Raw genomic sequence first — 14,581 nt, forward strand, 5'->3', positions numbered from 1 at the left:
ATGAAAAGAATGTAAACATGACATTAAGCATTTGAGACCACGTGGGAAGATAATAGGTGATCATAGAGGTGTGATACATACAAACGAATAGTGGGGATTATGCATGTAAGTGGAATTAGTGCTTAGTTATGGGCATCCACCCTAATATGTAAGATATTTAATGAGATTTCTTTTATTTTCACCAATTTTTAACTCTCTCAGCCACTCTCTCGTTGCTTTGCTTGCCAGTTGTTGGCCTTTATTTCCGATCATTCGAATCACCAAAAAAGAAATCAAAAACCCACAAACCCCCCCCCCCCCCGCCCCCCGCCCCCGTTCCCTTGTCTTGTTTCTACAAACGTAGAGAAGAAGAAAAAACATCAGGTAAATTCAACAAAAAGAACATTATTACTATATTTTAAAGGAAAACTTGATGAATTTCGGTTGCTTTTCTTTATGGCTACTATTATTATATTTTTGAATGAGTTGTGTTTTCTTCTTTAACCCTTTTTCTCATTATCAGTTTATTCCTCTCTTTCTCCTTTTTTTTTTTTTTTTTGGATCTGGGGTTTTCAAGAGTTAATTGTATTTTGGTTTGTTGGGATGGCTATGGATGACAATTTCCATAGGCAAGGACTAGGGGTAAGATTTTCAGCGACTTTTCAACTTGAACCTTTGTTTTGTTTTTAAGAGATAATTTTGAATTTGACAAGTTTGTTTGTATAGGGTATCGTATTGACAATTATCTTTTTGCGGATTCTATACTTGGTGCATTTGCTATCAGTTTCTTACTTCTGCTTGAATATGGGGAAATTTGGCCATCTTAGGAAATATTTTATTCGAAAGCATTAACATGTTTTTCTGCTTCTTTTATTATCAATAATCTACTTCTTTGGCTGAAAAAAGTATGTTCTTTTTGTTGTTGGGGGGGGGGGGGGGGGGTTATACTTGTTTTCCGGTTCCATTTGTTACTGTGACAAAAAGTGTATATTAAGTTCAGTTTAGATGTCTTAGAGCAAGAATGCTGCATATATAGCCTTGAAATGAAGATCATTCAACTTCATCTTTGATGATATCGGGTTAGCATTCAACTTCATCTTTGGTTATAACGGGTTTTGGTTTTGGAATGTCTAATGGTTTGAAGAGTTTCAAAGTAATTCAATAAAGAGATGGTATGCAGTTTTCCTGTGGAAATATCTCGGAATCAATTGGTTTATGTGTTAAGGCATGCATGCTATGATAAAATTGTATTAGTACTGAGCTATTCTTATGCTTTACTTACTTCACAGGCACATGCACCTCCTGGTTATTTTGTACGCTTGGAGAACGGAAGGGCTAAAGACGATCTTTATTTAAGTAAGAGAGTAAGGATGAGAAGGTGGTTCTGTTGCACCTGCAAAGTAGAGGAGTCTGACCCATCACATGAAAACGAGCTCCAGAAAAGCCCTAAGAATAATGCTGATGGTATGCTGATCTTTTTTGTGCTATGTTACATCAGAGTCAGACGAAACAGAAGTTTATCTCTTTTTCTTGTCTAAAATGGTCTTCTGGCTCATTGGTCCCATTTGATATTGCTAATAGTTGTAATTTTAAGATAACCCGAGATTGAATTGAATGTCTATGGCTGAACTGACACTTGACGGAAAGCCAATAGTCCTGGGTCACTATCTCCCTTTCGGGGACTGGAGGACAAATTTATAATACTTTGGAGATTCAGTCAGCATCATTATCCCATGTCGTCGTTCTCTGACCAGTGTCTTTAGAAGTACTAAAAGCAGCTAGATAATGAGAGGTGTTTTCCGCAGTGGTGATGCCCGTTTGGTGGTCAGTCTCTTTATATATCCAGTCTTGTGTTATAAGTTCTTCGTGAGCCATTATGTGTAGTAATGTGAGAAGTGGGAGAAGAAATTTTCATTTGTTTTTATAAGTAAAGGTATTAATATAAATTCAGTACCTACAGCAAAGCTAGATAGTAAAGATGGAGAATTGTCCCTGCATGTATTTGGTGGTCTATCTGGAAAGAGAGGAGCTCCAGATGCTTTGAGAACAAGGAAAACTCAGTACAAAAGATGAAGTCGAATAGGATTTTGCTTTTTTGTTTTTGATGTAGTCAGAATCTCACAAATGATACTATCTCTGTGGTTGATGTTTTAGGTTCTCTATAGGGCTGCGGATTAGTTTTTCTTTCTCAGCTTACACTTGTAAATATGGTTTCAGTACAACCCATGTACTGCTTTGGCTCCTAAATATACATAAAATATCTCGTTTAGCGAACAACCCTGACATGACAAATAGATTATGCAAGCACAGCAACAAAAAGCAAAAAGCTCATGAATTGTCCGGGCATATGTAATAAAACTAAAATCTTCTGTAATCTCCTCCCCCACCAAATAAACGAATTACATTTAGCTAGCTATCAGGTATGCATGTTAGACCACACATTGAATGTGGAGGATAATGCCTTGCACTTTTGGTAGCATGATGAAGATATGTAATGAGCTTAAATGAAGTAGTGAAGATTCATATTGCCGATCGCAACTTGTTTGGGACTGAGGCGTAGTTATTATTGTTGTTGTATACTTGTGAAATGAGTTCTACTGTTATAATGGGCCAGGTTATATGTTTTAATCCTTTCCCTCATTACGCACATCAGGATATCAGAAAGGGACAAAAGCATCAGTTCCTGCCAAGGTTGAAGTGCAAAAAGCAATACCAACTATAGAGGTCCCTGCATTGTCTTTCGATGAACTGAAAGAGGAAACTGACAATTTTGGATCGAAGGCATTAATTGGTGAAGGATCTTATGGAAGAGTATACTATGCCAATCTAAACAATGGCAAAGCCGTGGCTGTGAAAAAGCTTGATGTTTCATCTGAGCCTGAGACTAATGTTGACTTCCTGCGCCAGGTAACTGTATTGTCTTAATGTAATTTTTCCTTGCTGCTTCCGTGTCCTATCATACAAAGACCCCACTGATATTTATTTTCTTTTTCCTCTTAAGGTCTCTATGGTTTCAAGATTGAAGCATGAAAATCTGGTGGAGTTGCTTGGTTACTGTGTGGAAGGGAACCTTCGTGTATTAGCTTACGAGTTCGCGACGATGGGTTCCTTGCATGATGTTCTGCATGGTATAAGAATATGTCATTTGAATGAGATAGAAATTATTAGATTAATTAAAAGGTGAATATGTGGTATATATGCTTTCTGATTGTATGTAAACTTGCAGGCAGGAAAGGAGTACAAGGGGCACAACCTGGACCCACACTTGATTGGATGCAACGGGTAAAAATTGCTGTTGATGCTGCAAGGGGCCTTGAGTATTTGCATGAGAAGGTCCAGCCTCCAATAATACATAGGGATATTAGATCAAGCAATGTCCTCCTCTTTGAAGACTACAAAGCAAAAATTGCTGATTTTAATCTGTCAAATCAGTCTCCTGACATGGCTGCTCGTCTTCATTCTACACGAGTTTTGGGAACATTTGGTTATCATGCACCAGAGTAATGTCTTGCACCTTACTCTTCTTTGAGTAATCTGTACTTATCGAAGTGGTCTACTGTCTTTTTTGTATTTTGAACAATATTAATCCCATTGCTTCTTGCAACATGCTGCTGAATTTTATGTTCTTTTTAGGTATCTAGATTAAGTTTCTTTCCAAATAGGTATATCCTGGATCAGAAATATTCAATTTAAATGGGAAAACAAACTAATAGGAATGCGTGTGATCTGTGGGAATATGATGGTGAAACAGTATGTCAAAGTTTATATGCTTTGTATCTTTAGCTAAGCATTTGAAACTGTAGTTCTGTAGGACAAACCATAAGACGTCAGATTGCTTTTGATATTTATTCCTATATAAGCAAATTGACACACACACACACACACACACACATTATATGTGTTAATTATGATGGAGGTCTTGGTGTCAAGGTGCATTTGTTAGAAATTATAGATTCAATACATCTGCCAAAAAATTCAGGATTAAGGGTATGGTGTCAAAGAATAGTCATGCTACCGTCTATATCTCTCATTTGAAAAAATTAAAAAACTCATTATGGTGTTGTTCTCCAAGATGTCTTCTTTTCAATCTCAATCATCGGTCTTGACAGTATCCTTGAAATTTTAAATAAGGATAAAAATGCTGTATATACTAAATTCTGTAGTGGTATACTAGACATGCTATTTCTCACCTTAGACCACTAGACCATGAAATTTAGGATCTATATGTACACTTAACAAAGCTCTCTACTATCAATTTAAGAACTTATGTGGCTTTGGTGTAAGCACCAAGAATTGCGGATGAGATTATGCTGTGATAACGAGTGCAATAACAATAAAGCTTCATCCCCAAACAAGTCGGGGTTGTCTATATGAATCCTTGTTGACCATGTTTCTACATTTAAATTCATCTAAGGCGAACATTATTCTAAATAAAAAATAAAAAGTAATAGAAGTTCTCTTTATTTCTGCCAGCATAAACAACTCTATAAGGAATAAAAGACTCCTAAAATGCATAGCTCTGAAAGTAAACGTACTAACATGACTAACACATATCCCAACTAATTGGTATCACCTATATAGATCCTTTTCTTTAATCAAGCCCTATCTTTCGCCAAATCTGCATGGGTTCTCAGAGACAGTACGTCTTTTGAGAGAAATTCCTATACACCGTTTCATCTGGAGGTCAATGCGGGACATGGCCAAACCATCTCAAGCGTGCTTCTCGTGTATTATCCTAAATATATGTGCTACCTGCACCTTCAAGAAAATATGATTGTTTTTAATCTTATTTTGTCTTGTATGACCGCAAAGCGTTTAGGTTACGCATATTTAAGTAAGAAGGTCTAATATAAATTCTTTGTAGTGATTGAACTTCAACTCCCAAAATGATTGTTTTTGACTTTTTGTTGTCCCCCATGGTAGATTTAGTAGATTGTGCGTTAGTAATAGCCTTTAGGCGATCGGATTCTGCAAAATTTGTTATGCTTTTACCAAAATGTTTACTAAACTTGGCCCCAAGCTCTTTGATCTAGTGGTAAGAGCCCAGCACGTGATGTATGTGATAGGTACATCACCGGTTTGATCGCCGCTGTAGACAATGCTTGGTATTTGATTAGAGAAGGGTAAAGGGGTGGACTCATTATTCACCGAGTTCGAGCAGTGCGTCCCTACTAAACGTTACTGAGATTTGTGGTGGGATGTTGGGATATTCTTTTTGTGCAAAATAGACATAAGCATAAAGAATATTAACAAGCTTTTATTTATCATCTTTCTATAGAAAAACCAGGCTTGTTAGGTTTTGTTCTTTGAAATTGCCTGAATTTTGAAGCTTTATTATTTAAGGAGGTTTGCTTCATAACAGTAGTTGTCTACTAAGGTACCTAAAGTTTTGGTACAAAACTTAATGACTGATATGAGATTTTAATTTGTTGCACGTTGTGTCAGATCCTATTTTAACCAAGTTGAGGTCTATGTCATCGTGTTACATTCTTTCCGCTGTTTATTAGTGGCGAAATTCTTTAGACATTCATTGTTTTGAGGATTTTTATCTCAACCTAACTTTCCAAAAATGTTTACAGATACGCAATGACAGGACAATTGACACAAAAGAGCGATGTGTATAGCTTTGGGGTGGTTCTTCTTGAACTTTTGACGGGAAGAAAACCTGTAGATCATACCATGCCTCGTGGACAACAGAGCTTGGTTACTTGGGTGAGCATTGCATTTTGCACGAAATGGCATGTTTAGTTTCTTGTATTTCTTCTCATTTTGTTCACCTTCCCCTTGTTTGTTTAGGTAACAATTATTTTATATTCTATATCTTTGTAATGCTTGTAGGCTACTCCGAGACTAAGTGAAGATAAGGTTAAGCAATGCATTGATCCAAAGCTGAAAGAAGTTCCTGGAAAAGGAGTTGCTAAGGTTTCTTCCCTTCCCCTCGCTGATGTCATTTTTTTTGGTTGGTAGAAGCTCCCCCTACCGTCAGTAAAATAAGGGATTTAACAACCCTCCCCCACCCAACACCCCAAACAAAAAATTGAAAGATCATAAAAGTCTCTAACAAGTCTAGTTTGCTCAATTCAGTTGGCAGCTGTTGCAGCACTGTGCGTACAATATGAGGCTGAGTTCCGTCCTAATATGAGTATTGTTGTCAAAGCTCTTCAACCACTGTTAAAGGCACCTGCACCTGCTCCTGCTCCTGAGTCATAGGGGCTGTAGTTTCATTTGCACATTTCATATACACTTTGAGTTTGATCATGCGAGAATTTCTTTTCAAGTGGATAAAGATCATTTTTTCATTTTCCCCCCCTCTTGTCTCTGGTTTGTTGCCTGTCATGTTAAATTATGGGAGTGCTTTCGAGGTTTACTCTAAAACTGGGTTTCGGTTATTTCTTGGTTTTTTCTTTTCTTTACTTTTGTTGTCTATCCCCGTATCAATTTGTGTATCATAATTTATTTTATGGATTGAATGATGAACATCTAGTATGATGTCAAGGTTAGTGTCCGTTTTCTGTATGAGTTAAGTTTGGTGCACCGTCAGTGTATTATTTTTCTACACAATCGTGTAATTTTAACCTGCTATAATAGGTCACCAACTTTCTCCTAATTTTTTTTGTCTCTCTACATTTACACACTGAATTTTTCTTTATTCTCTCTCATCCCTTCCCTTCAATTTCTGGATCTATTTTTTTCTTTATCCCCTCTCTCTCTTCCCTTCAACTTCTCTGTCTTCATCTCCTGATTAATCGATGGGGTTTCTTTCCTTGCTTCTTCTACCACCGTAAGCTTTTGTTTTCCTTCAAATGCTCCTTTGGTTTATTCTAAATGTTAGTAATTAACAATTACAGTAACAAGCTTTGTAAACACTTACTGAAAAGTAACAGTTATTCGAAGCTTTCTCTTGACAAAATATTCTAACACTAAAAAAAATTTAATTCATAAAGTTTTATTCCAGCAATTTAAAGAAACAATAGCCCTTCAAATGCTTGTAGATGGAAAAAATTCCAAAATTTGGTAATGAGAACTTGCTGTTAGACAAGAAGAGGTTCCCCAAAGTTTAGAATATATAAGGTGTTTAAAGAGTTACTTATTACAAAGTTCACAATGTTTGAAGGGTTAAAGAATTCTTCATCAATGATCTTGAGAGGAAAAAAAGGTCAAAACTGTAACAGCTTTGAGAAGGAAATAATTTGTTTATCCCTAAAACTAGGAACCAATTTTGGTTAGAGTACAAGTAGGATTGAACTTTCCTTAATGTTAATTAGTCTTCCATGAATTACAGTTTCATTAATTAAAAGAAAAAAGGTAAACATATTTACTTTAAAAAGTTACTATATTTACCTTCAAAATTACCAAATGAGATATCTCTTCCCATCTGACCCCCCATTTTCAAAGTACCCCTATATTGTCGATTTGAGTGTTCATTGATTTTGTTGGTTTATATAGACATTTCAATATGCCACATCTGGTACTGCTTTAACATAACATTGTATAGCTTTTTGCAGTAGTATTAAGGTAACTAAGTAGGGTAATCGTCTACCCAACACTGGCCAAGCGAACATTTCTTTTTTCATAAAATAATAAAGTTTTACTAAATGAGACAAACGCCTGTATAGAAGAACTAAAAAATCTACAAAAGACATTGTTTTTATTTCTCAACAAATAGAACAAGTTGTCTCCTAACCTTTCACATTTCTCACAGGACTGTGTTATATTCTTGATATTTTCAATTCTCCTATATATAATATTTATTGTTCTTAACTTAGATATTTATATATTTTTATTTAAGGTCATTAACATTATAAGTAAAATAATATTTTATGAATTTGTCAATATAATGGAATATCTTCTAAATTATAAATTTAAATTCATGTATAATATAAACAGATAATCTTTTAGGAATTTGTTATAAAATATACCTATATTTCTATTAATTATTTTAACTTTACCTGCATTGAAATATGTTTATAAAGTTATTATTACCTGCTATTTTCACTTGTATAAATACTCCCTCCGTTCACTTTTACTTGTCCACTATTCTCTTTATAGATTTACATCTTTACTTGTCAATTTTCACATATCAAGGTAAGATAAAAAAACAAAAAAAAAATCTATTTTACCCTTAGCATTTATTACTCATTTCAAATCATTTTCCCAACTCCAATACAATTATACACCATTTAATAGGGGTATTGTGGTAAAATATCTATCTTATTGTTTCTTGAACAGCGTGAAAAGTCAAAACGTGACAAGTAAAAGTGAACAGAGAGAGTAGATATTAGAGTTTTGATTATTATTAATAAAATTAACTTTTTATTCTGCTCATTTATTTTATTATAGAACAACATTAAATTATATAGTCAATTAATATCTCTCAGTTTTCTTTTTTGTCTGCAAAATAGTATTTATTATATTCATAGAAATTTGTTACATAGATAAAAAAAAAAAAAATCATGATTTTACAGAAGTAAAATAAAAAGACAATGATAATGTAAAATAGGCATTTTGAAAAGTCAATTAGGATAAAAGGGGAAGAATGTCTATTGTTCAAAGTTGAGGGAAATTTGATTTTTAAAGCGGGGAGGATAAATGATTTTCACCGGTTATACCCTCATAAGATATGTAGCCAACAGATTTCTCTTTGCCAAATTGGATAACACTTCGAGATTCTCAATCAGCCTTTTTCCAATAAAAAATTTATTACCTTACAATTGTCGTATTATCATATCCAATAAACACCAAAGTTATGCAAGGACTTCAGACAAGAATAAGGGACTTAAACACCCGTAAAGTTAAGCTGCTAAAGTGAGTATTGGGTACAAATTAAGAGGAAATTTTATGTATTTCCGTTTATAATTTGAACACATAGTTTGAATATTACTTAAAATTTCTCATAGATATGGGATACTCACTCGTAACCAAAGATTTGATATATAAAAAAAAATTGCGGATCTAAATTTTTTGATTTCTTTGGTTGTTTAAAGTCATATCAAATCAATATTGACAGGTTTTGAAAATAATAATTTAGAAGTCATCTGGGCATGAGAATTGTTTACTTTTACTTCGAAATAACTTTTTAACTTTATTTCAAAATCAATGTTCAGTAATAAATTTTTCAAGTCTGAGTTGTATTTCAAATTTGGAAAAAGTGCTCCAAATATGTTTTTCAACTCCATCTTTGTAAATTTTAAACTAAATGAGTCTTGGCCCGCGTTCGCGGGCCCAATGATTTGAATTTTAATACAACTCCACTTTAAATTGCAAGTTTGCAACTAATAAATCAACATAAAATTTCATCAGATGAATAGTTAAAAGTTCTGGTATGCCAAAAGAATACAGGCAAATACCAAATTAGACATAAAAACTCCACGATGACAAACATGCACGTCGGCTGATATCTCCAAGTTGCGAAAAAGTAACATTCAACCTTGAAAAATCACCCCAGGATCAGGGGATACCTTGACTCAGCAGCTTCCTTTGAAGATGTGTTCGCCATGAACTTGATTAAACAAAAGAGTCGCCTTCAATCTTCTCTTGCAATTGTACGTAGGCTGCAGCCAAAGACAAAATGTTTTGCCCTATAAATTTCCAGAGTGTTATTTCTTGTACGTCTATAGCTGCTGAAACTAACCCCCTCCGCCTGCTAATACGGCTGGTGGGTAGAAAACCAAGTACCGACATTTTCACCATGCATAAAAACTATAACTTATGGCTGCACCCTTGACTCGACCTATATAACTAACTCATAGGTCTTAACGATAAATCTCTTTTCTCTACATCTTTCAACTTCTTTCGAGCTTATACAGATACATAGTGACCATCTGGGTTTCAGTTAGAGCCTTGAACAACCCCTATCAAGGTAACTAAGAACGTGACAATTTTGTTCATCAAAGCAGAAAGTAGAATTTAGTATTAAAACCAGCAAAATATAAAGTAACAAAATACTTATCGAATGTCATTCTAATTTGATAAATGGCCGGAACCAAATAGAAAAGTCAGGACTTTGATTCTTTTCAACCTGAAGAAAAAAGTCATAGAAATGCAATGTATACCAAAGCAACCTTAATTCAGAGAGAGCATATAACACTTTTAAGATATCCATATTAGAATCTGTAATTGTTTTGATGAAGAAAAGTTGATGCTATTGGTAAGAAAAATTCTCCTCTGAGGTTTTACATTCCAGACTATATTCCCTCTAGGATGCACGGTACTAACATCAACTCACACATATAGACTGCATGCATTTATGTAATGGACAGGAGCATGATCATTGGTGTGCAAATCAAGAATTGTTGTTGCTATAAAAGCCTGAACATCAATATCTAACAATGCTAGATTAAAAAACAAATAAAGCATATCAAGTAAGAAAAATATCATGCAATATAAGTATTATGAATGCTAAATTCTTAACTTGCCTGCACTACACAGTAAAGATGCCAATGTTGCCTTTTCTGGTTGGTCCAATTATTAACAAAGACACAATTTTGTCAATTGTAGGACATTATGCATAAACCAGCAACGCCCTCCACCAAGTATAAGTGATACGCCCAAATTACACCTTTAATAATAGGAGTAAGCGGTCTTTGTCAAATATAGAACCCAACGAGGTTGGAGTCAAATCCCACAGAGAATACAATGAAGAAATATACTTGTTGAGTGTAACGCTTGACTTTTAATCTATATTTCGAGGGAAGGGGAATATAATAATGTTTGATTTTGGTCTTTGACCATCACGTCTACACTTTGTTGATATGAAATTTAACTATTTGCAAGTCGAACTAAGGTTGTGGTTCCAATGGAAAGTAATGCACTTGGGTTTCACTTCAACTCATTTCTATACCTAAGTGTAGTAGATCAAGGGTCGCTTAACTCTTGCCAAACGTTTTCCAACCAAATTAGCAAAATTCATTCTAAGCTTTTCCAAGCCTTAGAATGTTTTATATGAGAACACCCATTTAGTCTCAACTAGTTTGCCTATTCCTAGCTCAAGCTATTAGATGAGGATTATGTCTCAAATTGTTGTTATTAACTCTTTTCCTAACCTCTACTTACTTTTCTAAGAAAAGTAATGGTAGTAAGGCACAAGTAATGTTGTACACCATCACAAGACATTGAAACATGAAAAGTTAATAGAAAACACATTTGACATATAAATGAAGTGTGAATATGAAACCCAATCACATAACTATCACATTTGATCTCACAACCTTAGCTAAATGAGTTTAGCCACTAATATTCATTACACATAAAGTAAAAGCATAAAGAGTATTCATAAAGCTTACAAAAGTCTTACATGGAGAAGGTGACAAAAGTGGAGAATCTCTTAAAAAGCTTTAACCACCAATAATAAATGAGCTCCACCAAAAGCCAACTTTAAAAAGTATAGAATAATGAATCCAAAACCCTAGAATTCTATTTATAGAAGTGCAAAAACGGGAACAAAATCTAGACAAAAACACCCCTGCGCGTCATGTGCAACCTGCCAATCGCAGGTGCTGCAGATTCCAGCAGTTGTGGTGCAGCACATGCTGCATCAAATGCAGCTCGCATGCACCACATGCGGCTTGCATGTGGTGCTCGCAAGTGCTGCACCACTATCTTCACTTCTTCAACATCTCCGTCATCAAATGCTGCAGTACTTGCGACTCGCAGGTGGTGCTTTGGTGCACTTTGGCTTGTATTTGCTTCATTTTACTTCCAACACTTGTTAGTCTATAAATTAACACAAAAACACGAAAAGTGACATCAAAAGTACTTGAGGATTCACAAAAGATTAAGCAATTGGCATCGAATGTGTCGTAATTTCGCGACACATCAGTAAGTGAACCACATAAAGTTACCATACAGTCAATATAACTTCTGCTAACAATATTTAGAGACATATAAACAATTACCGGTGACAGGTGAATTTGGTTGCCAGTAAATTAAATTAATTTCCTCATTTTAGGAGGCTGGGAAAAGCTAATGGTTGGTGTTTCATCAAACTGATTTTGACACAAGTTGAGCAAAAGAATTGACATATACTAAAATTATTTAAAAAATTTGCTTCTAATATAGTTTGAGGTGTGTGGTTCAGTAACATCTCAAAACCAATATATGAGTGTTACCCCTTTGCTCTATTTGGCCTTTCTCCATTCTTTTTTTTTTTTTAGGTAAAGGTAACTCTTTGTCCATCTCTATTTTATTGCTAGGCATCTATTTTTCAAGCGTTTCAGAAAGATTCCTAATTTAATAGTTGATATTTGTAATCTTAACATTTTTCCTAAAGTACACCCATCGATACAATATAACATGAAATATAAAGCACAACCATTTAGCATTAGCATATTAAAATTAAATTAAAGCCAAAAAGGAAGAGCAGCAGGGACAAGACACCAATACATTTTTTTAATTGGTACAACACACCAATGCTTCAGAGGGATGCAAAACGTCCAGCAGCACAACATACGAAGATTACTATTTGGAGAAACACACTGCAGGGAAAACCATCCATAATTTAATAATGTGTCAACTAAATGGAACAGAAATAATTGTTCAACTAATTACAAATAAGCACTATTGCTTTCAAAAGAATTCTCAGAGCATCAAATAACTTTAATTATCCGATTAACATAGTCATAGATTCCTATCATCTATCTACTTTTTAGTTTCCACATATAAGGTATTTTGTAAGTAGATGATGTGATGATAAACCCACTTTCTGCTTATGCAATAGTATCGACACCCTTTTATTGTTAAGAAATCCAGACATGTTAAGCAAGAAATTTTGACTCATCTCATTCCTATATATAGCACCAAACATCATTGGATAAACATGAGATTGTCAGAACCAGAAAGGCTTTATGATCAAAGAAAGGCCTATTTGCAGATATAAGAATACATTCTTTTAGCACAAATAAACCAATTCAACAGGTACTCTAATAGGTGGAGTAAAAGTGCTCTCTCTCCCTCTCTCCCTATATATATATATATATATATATATATGGAGTAACACATGAGATAGTTCTCTCTTGTATATGGAGTTGATGCATTATTATCGCCTTGAAGGTTCATTTATTAACTGAGAAGAAAAAGAACCGAATGTTCGTTTCAATTTCCAAATTATTATTTTTCCTGTTCTATTAATTTATTTCACTTATTTATTTTCATTTGCTGACATTTTTTGGTTAAAAAGATAGCAATGCAGTAAGAAGAAGTAATCATGAAAGAAATAAAAACAAACTACGAAAAGCTATCGAACCTCCTACGAAAAGCTATCGAACCTCCTACCTCATTTGCTGACATTTTTCGTTATTGTGTGTCACATTTTAAGCTAATGCACCAGATTGTGCTTGACTATGTCTATACAGAGACAACTTTCAATTACAAAGATAAAGACATCCACACAATTATGTTATCACTATATACATGAACAGTGCAATTGCAAACATCGGCATGATTAATTAATGATAAAATATCAATACCTAAAATGTGAAAATACTTTATAGGGGAACAAGTGAAACAAAGTGGAGAATCAATAAAGACCAGTCGAGAGATATTACTCGGTGACCATCAGGAACTGACTCAAATAATGAAACAATTGCTTACCTTCTTTGTGATATCACCAGGCAAATAATTAGCAAGACTTGCGAAAAATCAAAGCCTTATATGGGCATAGTCAACATGGCCACACATTTAGGTCTTACCAACCATGAATTAAGCATGAAAATGATAAATCTGAAGAGAACCGGAAGAAAATTAGGGCAAAGTTTGAGATGAAAATTTACCAAAAATTGCAAAACCCAGATGAGAAAGATGAAGAGAACTCAAACAGCAAATGGACGAGGGGATCTATTGAACTAGTACTGATTCTTCTAGAATTACTAGAGCCCGACATTTTCTATCCTCGCATATTGCATTTTGATTTGTATAAATAGGATATTTTTGTGCCACAATTTTAGGTTTTGAATGAGAAAAAAAATGTTAAGTTTTGACTCATTTTATAAAAATAATTTGTGTGTCACAATATGATAGTAATTCCCCGCGAATCATCATAACTTCTGATGGATGAGCAAAAACTTGCCTTGCCAAAAGTCCTTGAGGATTGTCCGGACTTTAGTACAAATTATGTAATAAATTAAAAAATGACTCACAATTATAATTTAAAAAAAAATGACTTACGAGTTTTGGTGGATCTGAGAATACAAATGGTTGGGCAAAAACTTGCCTCATATATGCAAGCAATATTCTGACGGATCGTCATAAGTTCTGATGGATTGGTAAACCTCTCCCTATATGCGGGATTTTTATTATCAAATTTGTCTTTCATTAAATCAAATAACTATGAGTATTCAAACGTAATAAAGCACATTTTTTTTCAAATATTATAAAGTTCAAGAAATGAATAATTTTATATTTCAAGATTCATTTATCGCAGCAAGATCGAAGGTAGCACCGCAATGTGGAAATTAAATTATGTAAAAACAGTGAACGAATGTTAAGAATTTCTTAATTTAGTTTTGATATATTGTGATAATAGTCTGTTTCGAAAAAAATATTTGTCATGACACACAATTATTTGCTAGAACTCTTGAGATCCAACTTCATTTTATTAAGGTCAGAA

General features: G+C 34.2%; 1 protein-coding gene and 1 long non-coding RNA gene across 5 annotated transcripts; one reads left to right on the forward strand and one right to left on the reverse strand.

The window, feature by feature from the left end:
• The first annotated feature begins 205 nt into the window (after positions 1-205).
• On the forward strand, positions 206-6,503 carry LOC132610008 (PTI1-like tyrosine-protein kinase 1). Of its 2 annotated transcripts, none has more exons than XM_060324250.1 (8): positions 206-363; positions 1,269-1,443; positions 2,633-2,886; positions 2,981-3,107; positions 3,206-3,479; positions 5,559-5,691; positions 5,818-5,901; positions 6,064-6,503. In XM_060324250.1, the coding sequence occupies exons 2-8, from the start codon at positions 1,350-1,352 to the stop codon at positions 6,187-6,189; spliced, it is 1,092 nt and encodes a 363-aa protein (XP_060180233.1). In that variant the 5' UTR covers positions 206-363; positions 1,269-1,349; the 3' UTR covers positions 6,190-6,503. The 2 variants fall into 2 exon arrangements, with proteins under 2 accessions (XP_060180233.1, XP_060180232.1); XM_060324249.1 differs by lacking the exon at positions 206-363 and adding an exon at positions 394-621.
• A 4,643-nt stretch (positions 6,504-11,146) lies between these two features.
• On the reverse strand, positions 11,147-14,185 carry LOC132610265 (uncharacterized). 3 transcript variants are annotated; one of them, XR_009571075.1, is made up of 3 exons: positions 13,746-13,967; positions 12,361-12,452; positions 11,147-11,691 (listed from the first exon to the last, which is right to left on the reverse strand). It is a non-coding gene; the product is annotated as an uncharacterized LOC132610265 (long non-coding RNA). The 3 variants fall into 3 exon arrangements; XR_009571073.1 differs by having other exon boundaries at positions 11,147-12,452; positions 13,746-14,185; XR_009571074.1 differs by having other exon boundaries at positions 11,147-12,452; positions 13,567-14,185.
• Between the last annotated feature and the right edge of the window lie 396 nt (positions 14,186-14,581).

Source organism: Lycium barbarum, chromosome 9 (genome assembly GCF_019175385.1).
Source record: "Lycium barbarum isolate Lr01 chromosome 9, ASM1917538v2, whole genome shotgun sequence".
In the NCBI taxonomy this organism is placed as follows: Eukaryota; Viridiplantae; Streptophyta; class Magnoliopsida; order Solanales; family Solanaceae; genus Lycium; species Lycium barbarum.